This window comes from Fukomys damarensis, unplaced genomic scaffold (genome assembly GCF_012274545.1).
Source record: "Fukomys damarensis isolate Sample0158 unplaced genomic scaffold, DMR_v1.0_HiC HiC_scaffold_18, whole genome shotgun sequence".
NCBI lineage: Eukaryota > Metazoa > Chordata > Mammalia > Rodentia > Bathyergidae > Fukomys > Fukomys damarensis.
In genome coordinates, this window is record NW_022900930.1 from 50,425,598 (window position 1) to 50,448,881 (window position 23,284).

The following is a 23,284-nucleotide window of genomic DNA, read 5'->3' on the forward strand; positions in this document are numbered from 1 at the left end:
GATGCTGTGAGACAACAGGATGAAGTGGAGTTCGCAGTAGAGATCTCAGAAGAGCATTAGAGGGAAACTCCCTGTCCCCCTGTTGGATAAAGGGGTTCTCACTGGTGGCAGCTATGACAATCTACTTTGGGCTGTGATTCATGTTAATCTACAGACAGATGTAATAAGAAAGATGGAAAAGAGTCTTCAGATAAGCAGGGTAATTTGGAAGCCTCCAATAAGCCCCCAAACTCCAAAATGCAGTGCACATAAAAAATCGCTTTACTGAATACCAGCAAGACAGCTGACATTGTCAGCTGAAACCACCCACTCCTGTGGAAAAGTAAGAAAATGAAAAGCAGGTCAGCTGTGGAGCCAGCCCTCCGAAATGGGATTGACTTAGTCCCCGAGGGAAGAAAGAGGCCTGGATTCAGTGTGTCCCTGACCAAGCACAGAGGAACTGATGGCACGCACGGCCTCCCCAGGGAGACTCCCCTACACTGTCCCAGGAGCCCCCTTCAGTGCTTACAAATGTTCCTTGCTTGGAGACAGTTAGGGTCAACCTCCTTCCCCATTGCAAGCTCTCATCCTCATTGCAATATTCTGAACAAGGTTTTCCTTCCCACTTCAAGAAGTGTGGTGCAATGTCGTTTTCACAATATAATGCTTTGGTTTATTTACTTAGTTTTTGAACAGAAGTGGAAGAACTGCTCACATGTATACTGTATATTGTGAAGTTCAGGTGTGTGTATACTGATTAATGTGGGGTGATTAGCAGATATATCACCTCAAACAGTTAGCAGGTACTTGTAGAGAGACAACCGCAAACCTGCCTTTAGTTACATTAAAATGTACAGTACACTGTTATTAACTGTAATCATGCTATCCTGCAATAGTACACCAGAACCCCTTCTTCCTAACTTTAACTCTGTCCTCGTAAGCCAGTCTCTCCCCACTCCTAGCCTTGGGCCTGATTATCCTACTCTATTTCGATGGCATCAACTGCTTTAGGTGTCACATACGAGTGAGACCGCGTGGCCTTTCTGCAGTTGATTATTTCACTTCATATACTATCTTCTGTGTTGACCTGCACAACTGCAAGTGAAAAGTTTTCCTCTTCTTCTCGCTGAATGCTACTCCATTGTGTGTGTGTTCTGCATTCCCTTCACCTGCCCATAAGCACCTTGGTGGACGCATAGCTCACTGGCATATCTTAGCTTTTGAGAATAAAGCTGCAATAAACATGAGAGTACTGGTATCTCTGTAACACACAGCTTTCAAGTCCTTCTTCTTTTACACTTGTGTGTCTGAATGTCAGAACTCTGCTTACAAGCAGAACTTGACACTCAATTTCTTTAGACAAAGCAATGGTCCCCAACTCCTGGGCCATGGGCCTGTACCAGAAGCAGGTAAACAGGCCACAGCGGGAGCCCAACACCAAGCCAGTGGGCAGAGCTCTCTGTGTTGACAACAGCTCCCCTCACTCTCATCACTGCCTGAGCTCAGCTCCAGTCAGGTCAGCAGCAGTGTTAGATTCTCATAGGGAAGCAAACCCTACTGTGAACTGCATGGGAAGAATGTAATGGTGTGGTCCCTGGAATCATCCCCCAACCATGCTCCAAACACACCCACCTCATCTGCAGAAAAATGAAACTTGTGCATGGTGCCCAAAAGGGAAATCTGTGAAGATCCCTCATAAAGCTAACGACAGAAATTCCATTTCATCCAGCTATTCCTTCTAGATATCTTCCCTGAAGAGTTAATATCATCATATGCTAGGGTTCCATGCACTCGCATGTATATTACAATAGTAAGGTCTTAGAAAAGGCACATATATTACTCAGTAGACGAGAGGACAAGGAAAGGGGCATATTTCTGCACAATGGAGGACATCTCTGCTATAAAGAAGAGAAAATTCAGGCAATAAATGGATGCAATGTGAAAATATAATGTTAAGCAAAATAGATCAGGAACACAAGCTTAAATATCACGTTTTTTTTATATGAGAATATAATAGATACATAGTTAGAACTTGACATAACTCCCCAAATTACCTATTTGATGGTTTCATAAATATTTTAATATATTGCTAATTGGTTTCATCTGTACTACTAGCATCTGTAGTTCAATGAAACAAAAGTTTCGTGCTATTATCTGTGTCTTCTTTCTTGGTAAGAATCTTTCCTTTAAGTCTTGCCCTCTGAGTAACCATATTGAAGATGATACTTGGTGTATTAATTGTTGTTATTATGAAATTTTGCTTTATATTTACATAATGTCAGAAAGAAGAAAGGAGCTTCATGCATGCCGTCTGGTTACCCCGGGGTTTTCAGCAATCAGAGAAACAATTGCGAGTGTGTGTGGCACACTCTGCATCATGGTCTTCCTTGCTACCCCCGACCACAAGCAACTTGGGAAGTGGTGGTGAGGGTGGCAGCTGCCTTGACAAGGGTCCTGTTTTACATTTGTGATGGTCAACATCATCTGTCAGCTTGAATGGTCGGGGAGCCTTCTAGGGAGCAGGAAAGCATCTTCTGAGGGTGTCTGGGTGGTCTTGGAGGCATGTGCTCATGAACAATGGCATCTGGGCCCTGGCGTCTTCCTCTCTGCTCCTCTGCTCTGTTTCCTGTCCTCCATGAACTGAGCAGCTCTGCTCCACCATGCACTTTTACCACGCTGTTTCCACCTAGAACTCAGTTGACCATGGACTGAGGCCATGGGCCAAAGAAATCTCCTTTAGTTTTTGGTTGTCACATATGGTGGCTCAGCAATTGGAAAGCTGCTTAACACAATGGTTTTGTGGAGATTTCCTTATTTTTCACTATCTAAAAATATCTCTGTAGCTGAAGAAAGATCCAAGCAGGAGAACTGTCCAGCCGTAGAGATTCCGTCAAGCCTGCCTGTCTTAGGCCCACCCAGGAAATAGCTGCAGAGGCAGAAATGTTTCTGTCAGATCCGCCGCCATAGCATCCATGAGTGTACACATATCCTGGGGAGAAAAGGCATGGTCCAGAGCCTGGTGACTGCAGGAAGATCCCAGGTGGGGATCTGCTCTGACCCCATGGATTGGGCAAACCCACCCAGCCAAGGCCCACACAGGAGAGAGCAGCACAGGTTCACAAGCATCAGTCAGAGACCTGCCCCATAGCATCATGACTTGTACCCACGAATTGGAGTACTGTTGAGCAGCAAATTGAAGACATTTGGTGACTGTGTGAGCAAATGTGGTCTCAATAAAGGCACAGAAGGCTTCATCTGTTGAAAGAAGAAACACAGAAACAAGACCCAAAACCAGACTTCCAGATCACCTAAGCAAACCCCAAAGGGAAATCAGATGGAAGAATTTGATACTCAACCACCTGGACTCCCTGAACTGGCAATGAAACAATATCTGGAAAACATAAAGTCACGAATAATTTCTCAGATAACAGCAGAGATTGTGCCCATAGTACAAGACATGATTAATAACTCTACAGCACACACAAGTTAAAAAAAAAAAAAGGAACTGAGGAACATGATGGAATCCCAACATAGGAAACAAGTGGAATCCGTAAAACATATTCAAACAGATTTCCAGGACATTAAAAACTAAGTAGAAATTTTACCCACCAGAATTAGCCAATGAGGGGACAGAATTTCAGATATAGAAGATAGGATTGCAATTAGTGACCAGGAAAAGAAAAATCCCTTATGAACTCTAATGGACCATGAGAGATCAATCCAGCACCTGCTAGAGGATTTGAAGAATAATAAAAAAGACTGATTGGAATCAGTGAAGAAACAGGAGAGAGTGCAGATGACATTTAAAAAAGTGTTCTCTGAACTAATGGCAGAAAACTTCACAAATAGAGGAAAATAACCTGACATACAGATAAGAGAGGCTTACAGGACTCAAACTAGCCATGATGAAATAAAATCTACACATAGGCATATGTGTAGATTCCAGAAACACAAGAGAAGAACAAAATTCTACAAGCAGTTAGAGAAAAGAAACAAATCATGTACAAGGGAAAGCCCATCAGAATCACAGCAGACTTCTCAACTCAAACACACAAGGCAAGAAGAGAGTGGAGTGATGTATTTAACACCCTAAAGCAAAACAGCCTTCAACCCAGATTGATGTACCCTGCAAAGCTATCTTTCAAAATTGATGGAGAAATGAGATAGTTTCACGACAAAGAGCACCTTAGGAACTTCATGAACATCAAACATGCACTCCACATAATTTTAAACAATGTCCTAGGAAAAGACAATGAGGATCACAATGCCAGGAAGCTCAGCAGAATGAATCCATCAGACACAACAAGAAATTAAAAGCAAAGGGAGTGAATCCAACAAAAAGAACAGGGCAGGACCAGGATAAGTCAATACATATCAGTTATAACCATTAATGTCAATGCTCTCAATTCAATAACCAAAAGAAACAGACTAGCAGAATGATTCAAGAAGCAAGATGCAACAGCATGCTGCATACAAGAGATACACTTAACTAAAAAAGAAATACATTGACTGAAAATTAAGGGGTGTAAAGCAATACTCCATGTGACAGAAACCCAAAAAAGCATGAGTAGCTATCTACCCTCTTTGCAGATCAAGTGGCTTTCAAACCAACACTGACTGAGAGAGACAAAGAAGGACATGACATCCTTACAAGGGAATTACACAGGAGGAAGAGATGACAGTCACAAATATATAAACACCAAATACTAGTGTGCCCAATTATACAACACAAAAAACTAATGTGCATGACAAGTCATATAAGCACTAATACAGTAGTAGTGGAACACCTCAATACTCCACTGTCACAAATACATAAATCAACGAGACAAAAATTAACCAATGAATTAATAGAACTCAATCAAACTCTTGAACAAATGAACTTAACAGATGTTTACACAGTGTTCCACCCCACATATCAGAATATACATTTTTTTCACCTGCGCATGGATCATTCTCCAAAATAGGTCACGTACTCAGAAATAGAACATGTCTTAATCAGTGCAAAAGAATTGAAGTTATCCCCTGTATACCATCAGACCATGGTTTGATGAAATTGGAGATCAATAGCAAAAGAAACAGCAAGAATTTCACAAACTCACGGAGATTGAACAGCACACTTGTGAATAACCAATGGATCACAGAGGAAATTTAAGAAGAAATCAGACAGTTCCTACAATCAAATGAAAATGACAAGAGAATGTATCAGAATCTATGGGACACAATGGGAAACCAAGGAAATTCATAGCAGGGAATACTCAGGAAAACAGAATGAGCTCAACTACATAACCTGATGGTTAACCTCAATCTTCTAGAAAAAGACAAGCATGTCCAACCCAAAGCTCATACAAGGGAGAAAATCATAAAGATCAGAGCAGAAATTAACGTAATAGAGACTAAGATATCAATACAGAAAAATCGATAATGCAAGAGTTGGTCTTTGAAAGGATAAACAAAACTGACATCCTAAAAACAGGCAAACTTATCAAAACCTTATCAAAAATGGAAAGAAATGGCTGAAATCCATGCAATTAGGAATGAAAAGTGTATATTACAATGGACCCAGCAGAAATCCAGAGGATCATTAATGACGACTTCGAGAACCTATATGCCAGTAAGATGGAAATTACCGAAGAAATGCGCATATTCCTAGATGTGTATGAATTTAAAAAGTTGAACGAAGATGACCTCAACATTTGAAATGACCCAATATCATTCGATGAAGTTGAAAATGCAAGAAAAACCTTACCTGCTAAGAAAAGTCTGGGTCCTGATGACTCTCTCCCCCCTTCTTCTCCTGAGCTCTTCTGGTCCCACTTCTTGACTTTTGAGTCCAACTGGCCCTGCTCACACAGAGATCCCGATGTCTGTCCCCAAAGTGCAGTGCAGCACAGCCACGTGAGCCTCAGGTCCACATGCTGTCCTGCAGAGGAGCAGTCCCAAAAAGTAATGATACATTGACACGTGAGCGACTTAGGAAAAGGAGCGGCCCACAGAGGGGTGCCCGAATCCCGAGTTGGGACTCTGCCAGCCAAGGGTCACAGAACCACAGAATGCCCGGCTGGTACCACTTCCACCACCAGGTCTCCAAGGGCAGAGGCAGCCACCTCAGGGCTGCTCTGGGACTCGGTAAAGGCTCCAGCGACGCAGTCCTTCTGTGAACCATCCCGGAGCTGGCCTGTCACACCAGGGGCCGCTCTCTGCTGCACAGCCAAGGAAGCAGCCTGCCACCGAAGGACATGAGTCGAGTAGGAAAGAGACCCGAGATCATAGCAGTGCCCCCACATGTGCTTCAGGAGGGAGCCTATAACCAGCAGTCAGGAAATACCAAGGGTTCCATGGACAGAGAGTCCTAGGAAGAAAGGCGACAATGCGAAGGAACGCTAGGATGCCTGCTACAGAAGGACCTGCAGTTTTCTCCCAGGACACACTGCACAGGGGCCAGCAGAGCTGGTTCTCTGGGCTATTCTTGGAGTTGGGCATCGCCAGCTCACAGAGTGCATGGTTTGACAGCCTGAACCATGGCCTCGCTTTGGGGTGGATGTGTAGGAAGTACTGCTATGTACTCAAAACTAGGCTGTGTCCCGAGGGTGTGCTACGTGTCACGGACATGCAGGCGCCTCAGAGCAAATGTCCATGTGGATTGAAAAATCCTCTGCAACTGAGGGAAGCCCCGCTCTGGCTCTCACCAAGTGCTCCTCTGGGACCCACAGGAGATAATGAGCCTGGGTGACCCGCAAAGCAGCAGGAATTTGTGCAGGGATGCTCTGCGAGGGCCTCACTGGACAACTGTAATCCCCAGAATGCAGACAGGACTTCTCCTCTTGGGTGCCTCCTAGGAAAACCTCCCTCAAAGCACCGCCACCACCCAGGAGTTAATTGATGGAGACGGTGCAGCCTCAGCCCTCAGCACCTCAGCCCAGGAGGTCCTTGAGGGAAATTTTGGCCTCACTGGAAGTGGAGGCACCAGCGAATCTCCCCTTGACCACAAAGTCACCCGTGAAGGAGCTTCTCCTTAAGGCTGCACAGGATATGGGCCTCGTCACTCACTGGATACCAAGCTTGGCCAGAGCTAGTACCCCACCCCTGGCCAGGCCCCTTCCCTGATTTCATGCTTTGCTCAGTACCCTGCAGATGAACCGCTGGAGCGGCCTTTGGCTGAAATCTACCTTGACCTTAAGTGAAGCCCCATCAGCTTTTCTCCCTCATCAAGGAAACCACACAGCCCAAGCCAGATTGTGAAGCAGCCTTACTAGTTTTGCAAAGATGGTGGACTTGGGAGACCCATGTATTACAACACCCACATCTAATCAGATTTCCCAACGTTGCCTTTCTCCCGGCCTCCTGGGCCAATGCCAGTGGATTAGAGCGCACTGTGGGTGCAAAGAGGCTGCCTCTCTGGCATCTGCGGCCCCTTTCCGACATCTGTTGTCACAACTGTGGGGCCTCCCCACCTGCACCCACCGCCGCTTCTCCCTTCACGCTGCACATTTGCTGGGCACCCACTGCGACTGCTGAAGACCGATTCTTCGTATCCTTAAACTGCCAGCTGGCTGCACTGCCAGTATTCATTCCTCCAGGGACGCCATCCTACCTTCCAGGTGGAACACAGGGCCACCGGGCACAGGAGGTGAGGCCGTGTCCCTTCTTAAGTCTAAGGGGAGATGCTCCCTCTATCACTTAGCTGCTGTCAATCCTTCAGAGGTGACACACGTAGCTCTATCAAAGACACAATGGGGCCATGGACACTGTCCTGCATGGAAATCAGAAGGCACGACCACCTCTATGGCCATACTGATCAGCAGTCCAGCACATACCAGTACCTACTCAGCAACCTTACTTGGGTATACATTTTCTCAGAGAGGCCGCTGTCACTTCTTTTCCACAGAAATGGTGCCATTTCATGAGCCAGGAAGAGGGGGATGAAGGTGAAGAGTAGGGTGTTTGTGTTTGCATGTATGCACGTGTGTTAGGATCTCAGCTTCAAAGAGCAGAAGGACTGTGACATAGATCCTGGCCATGCCAAACACTCAGTGTTGTGCTGGTCCTGCTGGGTATGCATTGGCTCCCAGGCCTGGCTGGTGTTGGTTTAGGTGCAGAGCCTTTGAGCACACATTGCCAAGTGAGCAGGGTAGGGTCCCACTCCACAACCTGAGTGAGGGGCATCCGGGGACTTTCATTCTCATCAGCACTCTCGGGTGTGCTAGGTTTAGATGGTGCCAGAAAACCTTGTAGCCCTGGACAATCCAATGCACTGACCACCCTGGAAATCTGTGTCCCTCGGATGGCCATATGGTCCCTACACATCAATCTCCCAGGGCAAATCTAGCAAAACCTAAGTAGCACTTCCACCTAGCTGCAGGGTTTAGTCCCTCACATGCAGCTTGAAATGCCTGCTCTGCTCAGCAGTTACTATTTACTCTAATGGGAGGGCCAAAGTTGGGGGCTGCTAATTGAGAACTGGATCCAATTCCAACCCTGAGTATCCATTGGAATTTTTATCCCAGTCACTGTACGACAGTGTGAGCTGTGAAAGGCAGGCAGGTGTCTCCTTGGGACTTGTGATAGTTCACTGATGCATTTACTCAGCCTTTGCCAGTGCCCTCAGCACCAAAGTTTCTGCCACAGTGGCAGTGAGGAAGTCACAAGTAGGAGAGGACGTCCTTCTAGGGTGGCACCGCATGGCCCAGTTCCACATCAAATTGCCCAAGTGCTCTTTCACCACTGTGGTGGGAAGTCAGCAATAGAAAGTAAGATTAGGAAACCCCCTAATTTATGACCCCTTCCAAGTGTCCCATAAATATGAGAGATCTGCCTGCCATTGTGTGTTCACTGTTGCTTCCTGAGACCAGGGACACAAGACTCTTGTCTGAGAGCCTTCGGCTGGCCCGCCTCACTCCAGAGCTGTAAGTAAGGGAAACCTCTTGCTCATTCGCACTGTGCTTCTCTGCTGGGAGCTGGGCTGCCATCTGACCTCCAAGGGAGGCCGCGCCAGAGAGCCTGGGTGCTGGCTTCCTCTGTGTGGGCTCCTTTGGCTGATGAGAGTAGTTGCTCCCTACTAAGCTCCTGAGAAGTGTGAAGGTTCTGATGGAAGCACAGGTCACCTCCATATCCAGCCAGTGGAAAAACAAGGGCTTCTCAGAACTTCGTACTGGGAGAAATGTGTATTCACACGTTTGTAATGAAGTTGTTTGTTATTTGTGCTTGAATTGTGTTGGCTGCTTACATATTTTGGATATTATTTGCAAATATTCTACTAGGTCCTCTTTCCTTTTTCTCACCCCAGTGAGTACTGTGTGGTGCACAAGCTTTCTAACGTGATATTACCCCATTTGTCTGCTTTTTATTCAGTCGTGCTGGCTTTTGGTGTCCTGTACAAGAAATCATTGCCGAGATCCATGTCCAGAACTTTATCTCTTTGTCTTCCTTTTCTAATGTGTTTTTTTGTTTTATAGGTTATATTTATGTCGTTAAAACATGAGGATTCAAACACAGTTCCACTCACATGCACACACACACAAACACACCCTGCATCTACAGATTGCACACTTTTGATATACAAAGGATCAATTTGCCATTCATACCTTGGGATATACGGAAGAAAAACCAGTTTTAAGTGTTAGACCTAGTCTCTGCCTAGGGTAACACTGAATTCGTATCAGACCATAGTCTGATAACGTCAGTGAGACGTCCACAATTGCTACTGCAGGAACCTGGGCAACCAGTAAGTGCAAAACCCCTTTCATAGGATGGAAGCACCCCAGCCATGATGAAGGATGACTTTCTACATTCCTAGGACACACATGTGGTACTCAGGCTACGCCCTCGCAGCACGGTTCACATTAGAAATGCAGAATCCTTGATTCTCTGGGCATAATGAATGAAAGCACAATTTCCTGTCTGTGTTTAATATTAAAGGAAAATGTTCAGTCATAGGGGAAGTAGAAACACAAAGACAACACAGTTTTCATTCCCACTATTGGCTTGAACTAGGAGAGGCACTGAACACACAGGCACAGCCTTGTGGAAACCAGGAGAGCATGGGGCTTCCAGGGGACGCTAGGGCAATGGCAGCTCTGTCCAACCTCGTCACACACACAGCTTCCCTCACTGCACCCTCAGCCTCTGAGCCTTCTCCTAACCAACCATAAATACAGCCTCACTCCTCTCTCACGCTCACCTGGATCCTGCTCTCCATCCTCAGGGACTCCCAGCCATGAGGACCCTCACCCTCCTCGCTGCCATCCTCCTGCTGGCCCTGCAGGCCCAGGCTGAGCCTCTCCCAGGAAGAGCCGACCTGGCTGATGAAGAGGAGCAGGTTGCAGTCATCTTTCCGGGGGAGGAAAGCTCCGCTCTCCAAGATGCAGGTGAGAGAAGTCAACAGGACGGACACACGGGGTTCAGCGAGAGGAGGGTACACAGGTTCTGGAATTGGTTTAGATTTAGCTGACTTTATTTAACCTCCTGTACCTGGCTTTTCTCTCTGAACATTAAGAGCTAAAGGAATCCACGATGTGTTCTCGGAGAAAGACTTGATTCCAAACATGATGCCAAAGATCACACGGTGCAGTATGTGAAAAGGCTTATGGATTAGTTCTAGCTGAATCTAATGCAAAGGCTTAATCATTAGGAGGGTATCGTATTCCCTAATCTGAAATAATCCTCGGATTCTCTAACCCCTTATACTCTATTTGAAGCTGCAATAATAAGAGCTTCAGCAACTGGAGATCAACAGGAGGACATGGCCACCTATATGCGTGATGGGGCATGGGTAGCAGAAGTGAAGACACAGGACAAGTGGTCTCCACCCTGTGTGGGACCCAAAGGTGTAACGTGTATGTATAAGCTCTGACTGTGGCTCTTCATGCTGCTGTCTGTAACCTATCAAGACAGAAGAGGCAGTGTCCACACAGAAGGCATCTTCTCCACCACTTGATTAACACTTATACCTGGATGTCCCCGTTCTGGTCGCCTGATGCTCCTTCTGTGTCCACAGGTGTATGGAGAAGCGAGGCCTGCCATTGCAGAATATTGTGTTTTCCATGGGAACGTTCAAGTGGATCGTGCAGAAGAAACATTTTTCGCTTCAGACTCTGCTGCCGCTGAGAATCTAAAGCTGTAAAAAATGATTTTAAAAATTTCCCTGAGGGCCAGGGGAGTAGCTCAGCAGTGTAGCACTTGCCTGGCAAGCATAAGGCCCTGAATTTGATTCTCAGTACTAAAAAAATAAAAATAAAAATTGCATTGTAACCTAAGAGGCAATAGATTTTATCCCTGAGCCATGTCCTTAACTTTCTTTCTCTACCGCAAATAAATCCCCTGCTGCACGCCACCTTTTACTGTGCTTCTGTGATGTTTCCTTGGTAGCTTTGTCGGGACTCTGAGTTGCAATGGTTAGAATGTTCAATGACCTCCTTGAAAACAAAATCAGTGTCAAATGCCAGTAATTACAGTGATGAACACAGGCTCTGTCCACAGAGCGACATGAAGTGTATATGAGGATGTGCTTTCTGGTAGCTGTTGCTCTTCTCAGTGAGAGCTGCCTTCGTTAGAAGTGACTTTCAAGGACATTTCTCACATGATAGGCAAAGTGACGATCATTAGGCTCCAGTTTACCAGGTAGAGAGGCCTTCACTCCTTAGAACGATGACCAGTCCTTTCCAAAGTGCTGGCCATTCTTGAATTGGCCCAGGTGGTGCCTGTGCCTTTTCGGCAGAGGGTTGTATCACCTTCACTAAGACAACTTTAAGTAACATTAGCAAACGCTGTTAGGAAAGACAAGATGAGCAAGATGAAAAGCAAGGAGCCGCATCCTGAGGTGTGCTCATTATTATTATTTTCTACCCACAAGTAGTGCAGCTGGGGTTTGTACATATCAAGGTGATTTCCAAGATAAGAAGTATACATGGAGAATTCCTCAGGTGCACTTTGAACAACTCCTTAGAGTAGGCTTAAACTGCTGAGAACCTGATACTGCCTGGAAAATAATGTGCGTGCACTTAGGCAAAATGGTCTCAGCAAGCTAGAGACCCTAAGATGTTTCTGGGTGCTGGGGTGTTAGAACACACACAACATCAGACCGATCAGCCATGGGAGGCAGGAAAATTGGGTCGAAGGAAAGAATGGCGACAACAGAAGCAGAATGTCTTAGTTCAGCACAGACTGCTCTGGGACATCACCAGCTACCCCTGGTTTATATCCCGTGCTGTCACCCCCAGCACACACACACTCCACACGCACACATGCAGAGCCTCAGGCACACACACCTGAAATTATACTATAGGGCTGGATTGATTAAAACAGGATTCAAACCATGATCTTAGGGGCACAAAAGCCTGTAATTAATGATTACAGAATCATTGATCAATGGTACAGAATGGGGGATGCAGAAATAACCTGACACACATGAGCTTTGACAAAGCGGACAAAAACACACACTTGGGGAGCGACAGCCTCTTTAATAAATAGTGTCTTCCTGTGTACTAAACTACATGCAAAATAAACCAAAGATCTAAATGCTAAAAGAGACACACTTCATCAGTGGAAATAAATATAAAATAGGTAAAACTCTTGAAGACATAAGCAAAGGCAATGACTTTTTAAACAGAATGAAATAATACCAAGAATCAACAAATGGGACCATATCAAATGAAAAACCTTCACAATAAAAGATACAACCTGCGAAGTGAAAAGACAGCCTATAGACTAGAAAAACTATTTTGTTAGCTATTCCTTGGACAGAGCGCTAACACCTAAAATATTTAGAGAACTCAACAAAAGTAGATCTCCCCAAATAAAAGATTCACTAATATAAAAGGTAACAAAAATGAATAGATATTTTGAAGAAAAAGAAGTGCAGATGTCCAATAAATACGTGAAATCATATTCAATGTCATTGGTCTTTAGATATATGCAAATTAGAATGACAAGGAGAGACAATCTTTCTCGAGAAACAATGGTTATCATCAAATCAAAACATCTAGAAATATGGAATGCTGGCAAGGAAGTGTATGAGAGAGGCACTCTTCGAGATTCTGGTTTGGAATGTAAATTAGTCCAACCACTTGGAAATCCATGAAGATCCCTCATGAAGCTAATGATGGAAATTCCATTTCATCCAGCTATTACTTCTCAATATCTCCCTGAAGAGTTAATATCATCATATGCTAGGATTCCATGCACTACCATGTGTATTACAATCACGAGGTCTTAGAAATGGCACATATATTACTCAGCAGACGAGTGGACAAGGAAAGGGGCATATTTGCGCACAATGGAGGACCTCGTGACCTAAAGAATAGAAAATTGAAGCAATAAATGGATGCAATTTGAAAATATAATGTTAAACAAAATAGATAAGGAACACAAGCTTTAATATCACGGGTTTTTTATATGCGAATATAATAGATGAATAGTTAGAACTTGACATAACTCCCCAAATTACCTATTCGATGGTTTCATAAATATTTTAATATATTGCTAATTGGTGTCATCTGTACTACTAGCATCTGTAGTTCAATGAAACAAAAGTTTCGTGCTACTATCTGTGTCTTCCTTCTTTGTAAGAATCTTTCCTTTAAGTCTTGCACTCTGCGTAATGATATTGAAGATCATACTTGGTGTATTCATTGTTGTTATTTTCTTGTTATGTCATTATGAAATTTTGCTTTATATTTCCATAATATCAGAAAGAAGAAAGGAGCTTCATGCATGCTGTCTGGTTACCCCGGGGTTTTCAGGAATCAGAGAAACAATTGCGAGTGTGTGTGGCACACTCTGCATCATGGTCTTCCTTGCTACCCCCGACCACAAGCAACTTGGGAAGTGGTGGTGAGGGTGGCAGCTGCTTTGACAAGGGTCCTGTTTTACATTTGTGATGGTCAACATCATCTGTCAGCTTCAATGGTCAGGGAGCCTTCTAGGGAAGCAGGAAAGCATCTTCTGAGGGTGTCTGGGTGGTCTTGGAGGCATGTGCTCATGAACAATGGCATCTGGGCCCTGGCATCTTCCTCTCTGCTCTTCTGCTCTGTTTCCTGTCCTCCATGAACTGAGCAGCTCTGCTCCACCATGCCCTTCTACCACGCTGTTTCCACCTAGAGCTCAGTTGACCATGGACTGAGGCCATGGGCCAAAGAAATCTCCTTTAGTTTTTGGTTGTCACATATGGTGGCTCAGCAATTGGAAAGCTGCTTAACACAATGGTTTTGTGGAGATTTCCTTATTTTTCACTATCTAAAAATATCTCTGTAGATGAAGGAAGATCCAAGCCAGAGATCTGTCCAGCCGTAGAGATTCTGTCAAGCCTGCCTGCCTTAGGCCCACCCAGGAAAGAGCTGCAGAGGCAGAAAAGTTTCTGTCAGAGATCCCACCATAGCATCCATGAGTGTACATAGATCCTGGGGAGCAAATGCATGGTCTAGAGCCTTGTAGCTGCAGGAAGATCCCAGCTGGGCATCTGCTCTGACCCCACGGACTGGGGCAAACCCATCCAGCCAAAGTCCACACAGGAGAGAGCAGCACAGGTTCACAAGCTTCAGTCAGAGACCTGCCTCATGGCATCATGGTTTGTACCCAGGAATTGGTGTAGTGTTGAGTAGCAAATTGAAGACGTTTGGTGACTGTGTGAGCAAATGTTGTCTCAGTAAAGGCACAGAAGGCTTCATCTGTTGAAATAAGAAGACACAAACACAAGACCCAAAACCAGACTTCCAGATCACCTAAGGCAACCCCAAAGGGAAATGAGATGGAAGAATTTGATACTCAACCACCTGGACTCCATGAACTGCCAATGAAACAGGATCTGGAAACATGAAGTCACAAATAATTTCTCAGATAACAGCAGAGATTGTGCCCATAGTACAAGATATGATTAATAACTCCAGAGCACACACAAGTTAAAAAAAAACAGAGGAATTGAGGAACATGATGGAATCCCAATATAGGATGCAAATGGAATCCATAAAAGAGATTCAAACAGATTTCCAGAACCTTAAAACCTAAATTGAAATTTTACACAGCAGAATTAGCCAATGAGGGGACAGAATTTCAGATATAGAAGATAGGATTGCAATTAGTGACCAGGAAAAGAAAAATCCCTTATGAACTCTAATGGACCATGAGAGATCAATCCAGCACCTGCTAGACGATTTGAAGAATAATAAATAAGACTGATTGGAGTCAGTGAAGAAACAGGAGAGAGTGCAGATGACATTTAAAAAAGCGTTCTCCGAACTAATGGCAGAAAACTTCACAAATAGCGGAAAAGAACCTGACATACAGATAAGAGATGCTTACAGGACTCAAACTAGCCATGATGAAATAAAATCTACACATAGGCATATGTGTAGATTCCAGAAACACAAGAGAAGAACAAAATTCTACAAGCAGCTAGATAAAAGAAAGAAATCATGTACAAAGGAAAGCCCATCAGAATCACAGCAGAGTTCTCACTCAAACACACAAGGCAAAAAGAGAGTCGAGTGATGTATTTAACACCCTAAAGCCAAAGAGGCTCCAACCCAGATTGATGTACCCTACAAAGCTATCTTTCAAAATTGGTGGAGAAATGAGATAGTTTCATGACAAAGAGCACCTTAGGTACTACTTGAACACCAAACATGCACTCCACATAATTTTAAACAATGTCCTAGGAAAAGACAATGAGGATCACAATGCCAGGAAGCCCAGCAGAATGAATCCATCAGACACAACAAGAAATTAAAAGCAAAGGGAGTGAATCCAACAAAAAGAAAAGGGCAGGACCAGGATAAGTCAATACATATCAGTTATAATCATTAATGTTAATGCTCTCAATTCACCAACCAAAATAAACAGACTAGCCGAATGACTCAAGAAGAAAGAGCCAACAATATGCTGCTCATAAGAAACACACTTAAATAAAAAAGAAACACATGCACTGAAAATTAAGGGGTGTAAAGCAATACTCCATGTGACAGAAACCCAAAAAAAGCATGAGTAGCTATCTACCCTCTTTGCAGATCAAGTGGATTTCAAACCAACACTGACTGAGAGAGACAAAGAAGGACATGACATCCTTACAAGGGAATTACACAGGAGGAAGAGATGACAGTCACAAATATATAAACACCAAATACTAGTGTGCTCAATTATGCAACACAAAAAACTAATGTGCATGACAAATCATATAAGCACTAATACAGTAGTAGTGGAACACCTCAATACTCCACTGTCACAAATACATAAATCAACGAGACAAAAATTAACCAATGAATTAATAGAACTCAATCAAACTCTTGAACAAATGAACTTAACAGATGTTTACAGAGTGTTCCTCCCCACATATCAGAATATACATTTTTTCACCTGCGCATGGATCATTCTCCAAAATAGGTCACCTACTCACACATAGAACATGTCTTAATCACTGCAAAAGAATTGAAGTTATCCCCTTTATACCATCAGACCATGGTTTGATGAAATTGGAGATCAATAGCAAAAGAAACTGCAAGAATTTCAGAAACTCACGGAGATTGAACAGCCCCCTTGTGAATAACCAATGGGTCACAGAGGAAATTTAAGAAGAAATCACACAGTTCCTACAATCAAATGAAAATGACAAGAGAATGTATCAGAATCTGTGGGACACAATGGGAAACCAAGGAAATTCATAGCAGGGAATACTCAGGAAAACAGAATGAGCTCAACTACATAACCTGATGGTTAACCTCAATCTTCTAGAAAAAGACAAGCATGTCCAACTCAAAGCTCATACAAGGGAGAAAATCATAAAGATCAGAGCAGAAATTAACGTAATAGAGACTAAGATATCAATACAGAAAAATCGATAATCCAACAGTTGGTCTTTGAAAGGATAAACAAAACTGACATCCTAAAAACAGGCAAACATCAAAACCTTATCAAAAATGGAAAGAAATGGCTGAAATCCATGCAATTAGGAATGAAAAGTGTATATTACAATGGACCCAGCAGAAATCCAGAGGATCATTAATGACGACTTCGAGAACCTATATGCCAGTAAGATGGAAATTACCGAAGAAATGCGCATATTCCTAGATGTGTATGAATTTAAAAAGTTGAACGAAGATGACCTCAACATTTGAAATGACCCAATATCATTCGATGAAGTTGAAAATGCAAGAAAAACCTTACCTGCTAAGAACAGTCTGGGTCCTGATGACTCTCTCCCCACTTCTTCTCCTGAGCTCTTCTGGTCCCACTTCTTGACTTTTGAGTCCAACTGGCCCTGCTCACACAGAGATCCCGATGTCTGTCCCCAAAGTGCAGTGCAGCACAGCCACGTGAGCCTCAGGTCCACATGCTGTCCTGCAGAGGAGCAGTCCCAAAAAGTAATGATACATTGACACGTGAGCGACTTAGGAAAAGGAGCGGCCCACAGAGGGGTGCCCGAATCCCGAGTTGGGACTCTGCCAGCCAAGGGTCACAGAACCACAGAATGCCCGGCTGGTACCACTTCCACCACCAGGTCTCCAAGGGCAGAGGCAGCCACCTCAGGGCTGCTGTGAGACTCGGCAAGGGCTCCAGAGACGCAGTCCTTCTGTGAACCATCCCGGAGCTGGCCTGTCACACCAGGGGCCGCTCTCTGCTGCACAGCCACGGAAGCAGCCTGCCACCGCAGGACACGAGTTCAGAAGGAAAGAGACCCGAGATTACAGCAGTGCCCCCACCTGGGCTTGAGGAGGGAGGCTATAACCAGCAGTCAGGAAATGCCAAGGGTCCCATGGACCGAGGGTCCTAGGAAGAAAGGTGACAACGTGAAGGAACGCTAGGATGCCTGCTACAGAAGGACCTGCAGTTTTCTCCTGGGGAACTGTGCACAGGGGCCAGCACAGTCGGTTCTCTGGGCTGTTCTTGGAGTTGGGCATTGCCAGCTCACACAGTGCATGGTTTGTCAGCCTGAACCATGGCCTCGCTTTGGAGTGGATGTGTAAGAAGTAATGCTATGCACTCAAAATTTGGCTGTGTCCCGAGGGTGTGCTACGTGTCACGGACATGCAGGCGCCTCAGAGCAAATGTCCATGTGGATTGAAAAATCCTCTGCAACTGAGGGAAGCCCCGCTCTGGCTCTCACCAAGTGCTCCTCTGGGACCCACAGGAGATAATGAGCCTGGGTGACCCGCAAAGCAGCAGGAATTTGTGCAGGGATGCTCTGCGAGGGCCTCACTGGACAACTGTAATCCCCAGAATGCAGACAGGACTTCTCCTCTTGGGTGCCTCCTAGGAAAACCTCCCTCAAAGCACCGCCACCACCCAGGAGTTAATTGATGGAGATGGTGCTGCCTCAGCCCTCAGCACCTCATCCTAGGTGGTCGTTGAGGGAAACTGTGGCCTCACTGGAAGTGGAGGCACCAACGAATCTCCCCTTGACCACAAAGTCACCCGCGAAGGAGCTTCTCCTTAAGGCTGCACAGGATATGGGCCTCGTCACCCACTGGATACCAAGCTTGGCCAGAGCTAGTACCCCACCCCTGGCCAGGCCCCTTCCCTGATTTCATGCTTTGCTCAGTACCCTGCAGATGAACCGCTGGAGCGGCCTTTGGCTGAAATCTACCTTGACCTTAAGTGAAGCCCCATCAGCTTTTCTCCCTCATCAAGGAAACCACAAAGCCCAAGCCAGATTGTGAAGCAGCCTTACTAGTTTTGCAAAAATGGTGGACTTGGGAGACCCATGTGTTACAACACCCACATCTAATCAGATTTCCCAACGTTGCCTTTCTCCCGGCCTCCTGGGCCAATGCCAGTGGATTAGAGCGCACTCTGGGTGCAAAGAGGCTGCCTCTCTGGCATCTGCGGCCCCTTTCCGACATCTGTTGTCACAACTATGGGGCCTCCCCACCTGCACCCACCGCCGCTTCTCCCTTCACGCTCCACATTTGCTCGGCACCCACTGCGACTGCTGAAGACCGATTCTTCGTATCCTTAAACTGCCAGCTGGCTGCACTGCCAGTATTCATTCCTCCAGGGACGCCATCCTACCTTCCAGGTGGAACACAGGGCCACCAGGCACAGGAGGTGAGGCCGTGTCCCTTCTTAAGTCTAAGGGGAGATGCTCCCTCTATCACTTAGCTGCTGTCAATCCTTCAGAGGTGACACACGTAGCTCTATCAAAGACACAGTGGGGCCATGGACACTGTCCTGCATGGAAATCAGAAGGCACGACCACCACTATGGCCATACTGATCAGCAGTCCAGCACATACCAGTACCTACTCAGCAACCTTACTTGGGTATACATTTTCTCAGAGAGGCACTGTCACTTCTTTTCCACAGAAATGGTGCCATTTCATGAGCCAGGAAGAGGGGGATGAAGGTGAAGAGTAGGGTGTTTGTGTTTGCATGTATGCAGGTGTGTTAGGAGCTCAGCTTCAAAGAGCAGAAGGACTGTGACATAGATCCTGGCCATCCCAAACACTGAGTGTTGTGATGGTCCTGCTGGGCCTGCATTGGCTCCCAGGCCTGGCTGGTGTTGGTTTAGGTGCAGAGCCTTTGGGCACACATCACCAGGTGAGCAGGGTAGGGTCCCACTCCACAACCTGAGGGAGGGGAATCCGGGGACTTTCATTCTCATCAGCACTCTCGGGTGTGCTGGGTTTAGATGGTGCCAGACAACCCTGTAGCCCTGGACAATCCACTGCACTCGCCACCCTGGAAATCTGTGTCCCTCAGATGGCCATATGGTGCCTACACATCAATCTCCCGGGGCAAATCTAGCAAAACCTAAGGAGCACTTCCACCTAGCTGCAGGGTTTAGTCCCTCACATGCAGCTTGAAATGCCTGCTCTGCTCAGCAGTTATTGTTTACTCTAACGGGTGGGCCAAAGTTGGGGGCTGCTAATTGAGAACTGGATCCAATTCCAACCCTGAGTATCCATTGGAATTTTTATCCCAGTCACCGTAGGACAGTGTGAGCTGTGAGAGGCAGGCAGGTGTCTCCTTGGGACTTGTGATAGTTCACTGATGCATTTACTCAGCCTTTGCCAGTGCCCTCAGCACCAAAGTTTCTGCCACAGTGGCCGTGAGGAAGTCACAAGTACAAGGAGAGGACGTCCTTCTAGGGTGGCACCGCATGGCCCAGTTCCACATCAAATTGCCCAAGTGGTCTTTCACCACTGTGGTGGGAAGTCAGCAATAGAACGTAAGATTAGGAAACCCCCTAATCTATGACCCCTTCCAAGTGTCCCATAAATATGAGAGGTCTGCCTACCATTGTGTGGTCGCTGTTGCTTCCTGAGACCAGGGACACAAGACTCTTATCTGAGAGCCTTCGGCTGGCCCGCCTCACTCCAGAGCTGTAAGTAAGGGAAAGCTCTTGATCATTCGCACTGCTAGCCTTTGCCAGTGCCCTCAGCACCAAAGTTTCTGCCACAGTGGCCGTGAGGAAGTCACAAGTACAAGGAGAGGACTTCCTTCTAGTGTGGCACCGCATGGCCCAGTTCCACATCAAATTGCCCAAGTGCTCTTTCACCACTGTGGTGGGAAGTCAGCAATAGAAAGTAAGCCCAGGAAACCCCCTAATTTATGACCCCTTCCAAGTGTCCCATAAATATGAGAGATCTGCCTGCCATTGTGTGGTCGCTGTTGCTTCCTGAGACCAGGGACACAAGACTGTTTTCTGAACGCCTCTGGCTGGCCCGCCTCCCTCCAGAGCTGTAAGTAAGGGAAACCTCTTGCTCATTCGCACTGCGCTTCTCTGCTGGGAGCTGGGCTGCCATCTGACCTCCAAGGGAGGCCGCGCCACAGAGCCTGGGTGCTGGCTTCCTCTGTGCGGGCTCCTTTGGCTGATGAGAGTAGTTGCTCCCTACTAAGCTCCTGAGAAGTGTGAAGGTTCTGAGGGAAGCACAGGTCTCCTCCACATCCAGCCAGTGGAAAAACAAGGGCTTCTCAGAACTTCGTACTGGGAGAAATGTGTATTCACACGTTTGTAATGAAGTTGTTTGTTATTTGCTGTTGAATTGTGTTGGCTGCTTACATATTCTGGATATAATTTGCAAATATTCTACTACATCCTGTTTCCTTTTTCTCACCCGACTGAGTACTGTGTGGTGCACAAGCTCTCTAATGTGATATGACCCCACTTGTCTGCTTTTTATTCAGTCGTGCTGGCTTTTGGTGTCCTGTACAAGAAATCATTGCCGAGATCCATGTCCAGAACTTCATCTCTTTGTCTTCCTTTTCTAATGTGTTTTTTTGTTTTATAGATTATATTTATGTCGTTAAAACATGAGGATTCAAACACAGTTCCAGTCGCGTGCACACACACACAGACACACCCCGCATCTACAGATTGCACACATTACATATACAAAGGATTAATTTGCATTTCATACCTTGTGAAATACAGAAAAAATAAACAGTTGTAAGTGTTAGACGAACTCTCTGCCTAGGGTAACACTGAGTTCGTATCAGACCATAGTCTGATAACGTCAGTGAGACGTCCACAATTGCTACTGCAGGAACCTGCTCAACCAGTAACTGCTAAACCCCTTTCACAGGATGGAAACACCGCAGCCATGATGAGCGATGACTTTCTACATTCCTAGGACACACATGTGATACTCAGGCTACGCCCTCGCAGCACAGTCCACATTAGAAATGCAGAATCACTGATTCTCTGGGCATAATGAATGAAAGCACAATTTCCTGTCTGTGTTTAATATTAAAGGAAAATGTTCAGTCATAGGGGAAGTAGAAACACAAAGAGAACACAATTTTCAATCCCACTATTGGCTTGAACTAGGAGAGGCACTGAACACCCAGGCACAGCCTTGTGGAAACCAGGAGAGTATGGGGCTTCCAGGGGACACTAGGGCAATGGCAGCTCTGTCCAAGCTCGTCACACACACAGCTTCCCTCACTGCACCCTCAGCCTCTGAGCCTTCTCCTAACCGACCATAAATACAGCCTCACTCCTCCCTCACGCTCACCTGGATCCTGCTCTCCATCCTCAGGGACTCCCAGCCATGAGGACCCTCGCCCTCCTCGCTGCCATCCTCCTGCTGGCCCTGCAGGCCCAGGCTGAGCCTCTCCCAGGAAGAGCCCACCTGGCTGATGAAGAGGAGCAGGTTGCAGTCATCTTTCCGGGGGAGGAAAGCTCCGCTCTCCAAGATGCAGGTGAGAGAAGTCAACAGGACGGACACACGGGGTTCAGCGAGAGGAGGGTACACAGGTTCTGGAATTGGTTTAGATTTAGCTGACTTTATTTAACCTCCTGTACCTGGCTTTTCTCTCTGAACATTAAGAGCTAAAGGAATCCACGATGTGTTCTCGGAGAAAGACTTGATTCCAAACATGATGCCAAAGATCACACGGTGCAGTATGTGAAAAGGCTTATGGATTAGTTCTAGCTGAATCTAATGCAAAGGCTTAATCATTAGGAGGGTATCGTATTCCCTAATCTGAAATAATCCTCGGATTCTCTAACCCCTTATACTCTATTTGAAGCTGCAATAATAAGAGCTTCAGCAACTGGAGATCAACAGGAGGACATGGCCACCTATATGCGTGATGGGGCATGGGTAGCAGAAGTGAAGACACAGGACAAGTGGTCTCCACCCTGTGTGGGACCCAAAGGTGTAACGTGTATCTATAGGCCCTGACTGTGGCTCTTCATGCTGCTGTCTGTAACCTATCAAGACAGAAGAGGCAGTGTCCACACAGAAGGCATCTTCTCCACCACTTGATTAACACTTATACCTGGATGTCCCCGTTCTGGTCGCCTGATGCTCCTTCTGTGTCCACAGGTGTATGGAGAAGCGAGGCCTGCCATTGCAGAATATTGTGTTTTCCATGGGAACGTTCAAGTGGATCGTGCAGAAGAAACATTTTTCGCTTCAGACTCTGCTGCCGCTGAGAATCTAAAGCTGTAAAAAATGATTTTAAAAATTTCCCTGAGGGCCAGGGGAGTAGCTCAGCAGTGTAGCACTTGCCTGGCAAGCATAAGGCCCTGAATTTGATTCTCAGTACTAAAAAAATAAAAATAAAAATTGCATTGTAACCTAAGAGGCAATAGATTTTATCCCTGAGCCATGTCCTTAACTTTCTTTCTCTACCGCAAATAAATCCCCTGCTGCACGCCACCTTTTACTGTGCTTCTGTGATGTTTCCTTGGTAGCTTTGTCGGGACTCTGAGTTGCAATGGTTAGAATGTTAAATGACCTCCTTGAAAACAAAATCAGTGTCAAATGCCAGTAATTACAGTGATGAACACAGGCTCTGTCCACAGAGCGACATGAAGTGTATATGAGGATGTGTTTTCTGGTAGCTGTTGCTCTTCTCAGTGAGAGCTGCCT

The 23,284-nt window shown here is 45.8% G+C and overlaps 1 protein-coding gene and 1 long non-coding RNA gene across 2 annotated transcripts; both read left to right on the forward strand.

The window, feature by feature from the left end:
- The first annotated feature begins 8,789 nt into the window (after positions 1-8,789).
- LOC117286771 lies at positions 8,790-11,301 on the forward strand. Its single transcript, XR_004517898.1, has 3 exons — positions 8,790-8,882; positions 10,181-10,343; positions 10,973-11,301. It is a non-coding gene; the product is annotated as an uncharacterized LOC117286771 (long non-coding RNA).
- Positions 11,302-20,419: 9,118 nt separating this feature from the next.
- LOC104862781 (neutrophil antibiotic peptide NP-3A-like) lies at positions 20,420-23,064 on the forward strand. The gene is made up of 3 exons (XM_010625016.1): positions 20,420-20,467; positions 21,944-22,106; positions 22,736-23,064. Exons 1-3 carry the CDS (start codon positions 20,420-20,422, stop codon positions 22,843-22,845), a joined length of 321 nt encoding a protein of 106 aa, XP_010623318.1. The 3' UTR covers positions 22,846-23,064.
- The last annotated feature ends 220 nt before the right edge of the window (positions 23,065-23,284 follow it).

Excerpts from the sequence above, each read along its gene's own strand:
- LOC104862781 (XM_010625016.1), top strand. The coding sequence starts at position 20,420 with ATGGCCCAGTTCCACATCAAATTGCCCAAGTGCTCTTTCACCACTGTG. Across the intron at positions 20,468-21,943 it reads AGTGCTCTTTCACCACTGTG|GGACTCCCAGCCATGAGGAC; the intron begins GTGGGAAGTCAG and ends CTCCATCCTCAG. Across the intron at positions 22,107-22,735 it reads CTCCGCTCTCCAAGATGCAG|GTGTATGGAGAAGCGAGGCC; the intron begins GTGAGAGAAGTC and ends CTGTGTCCACAG.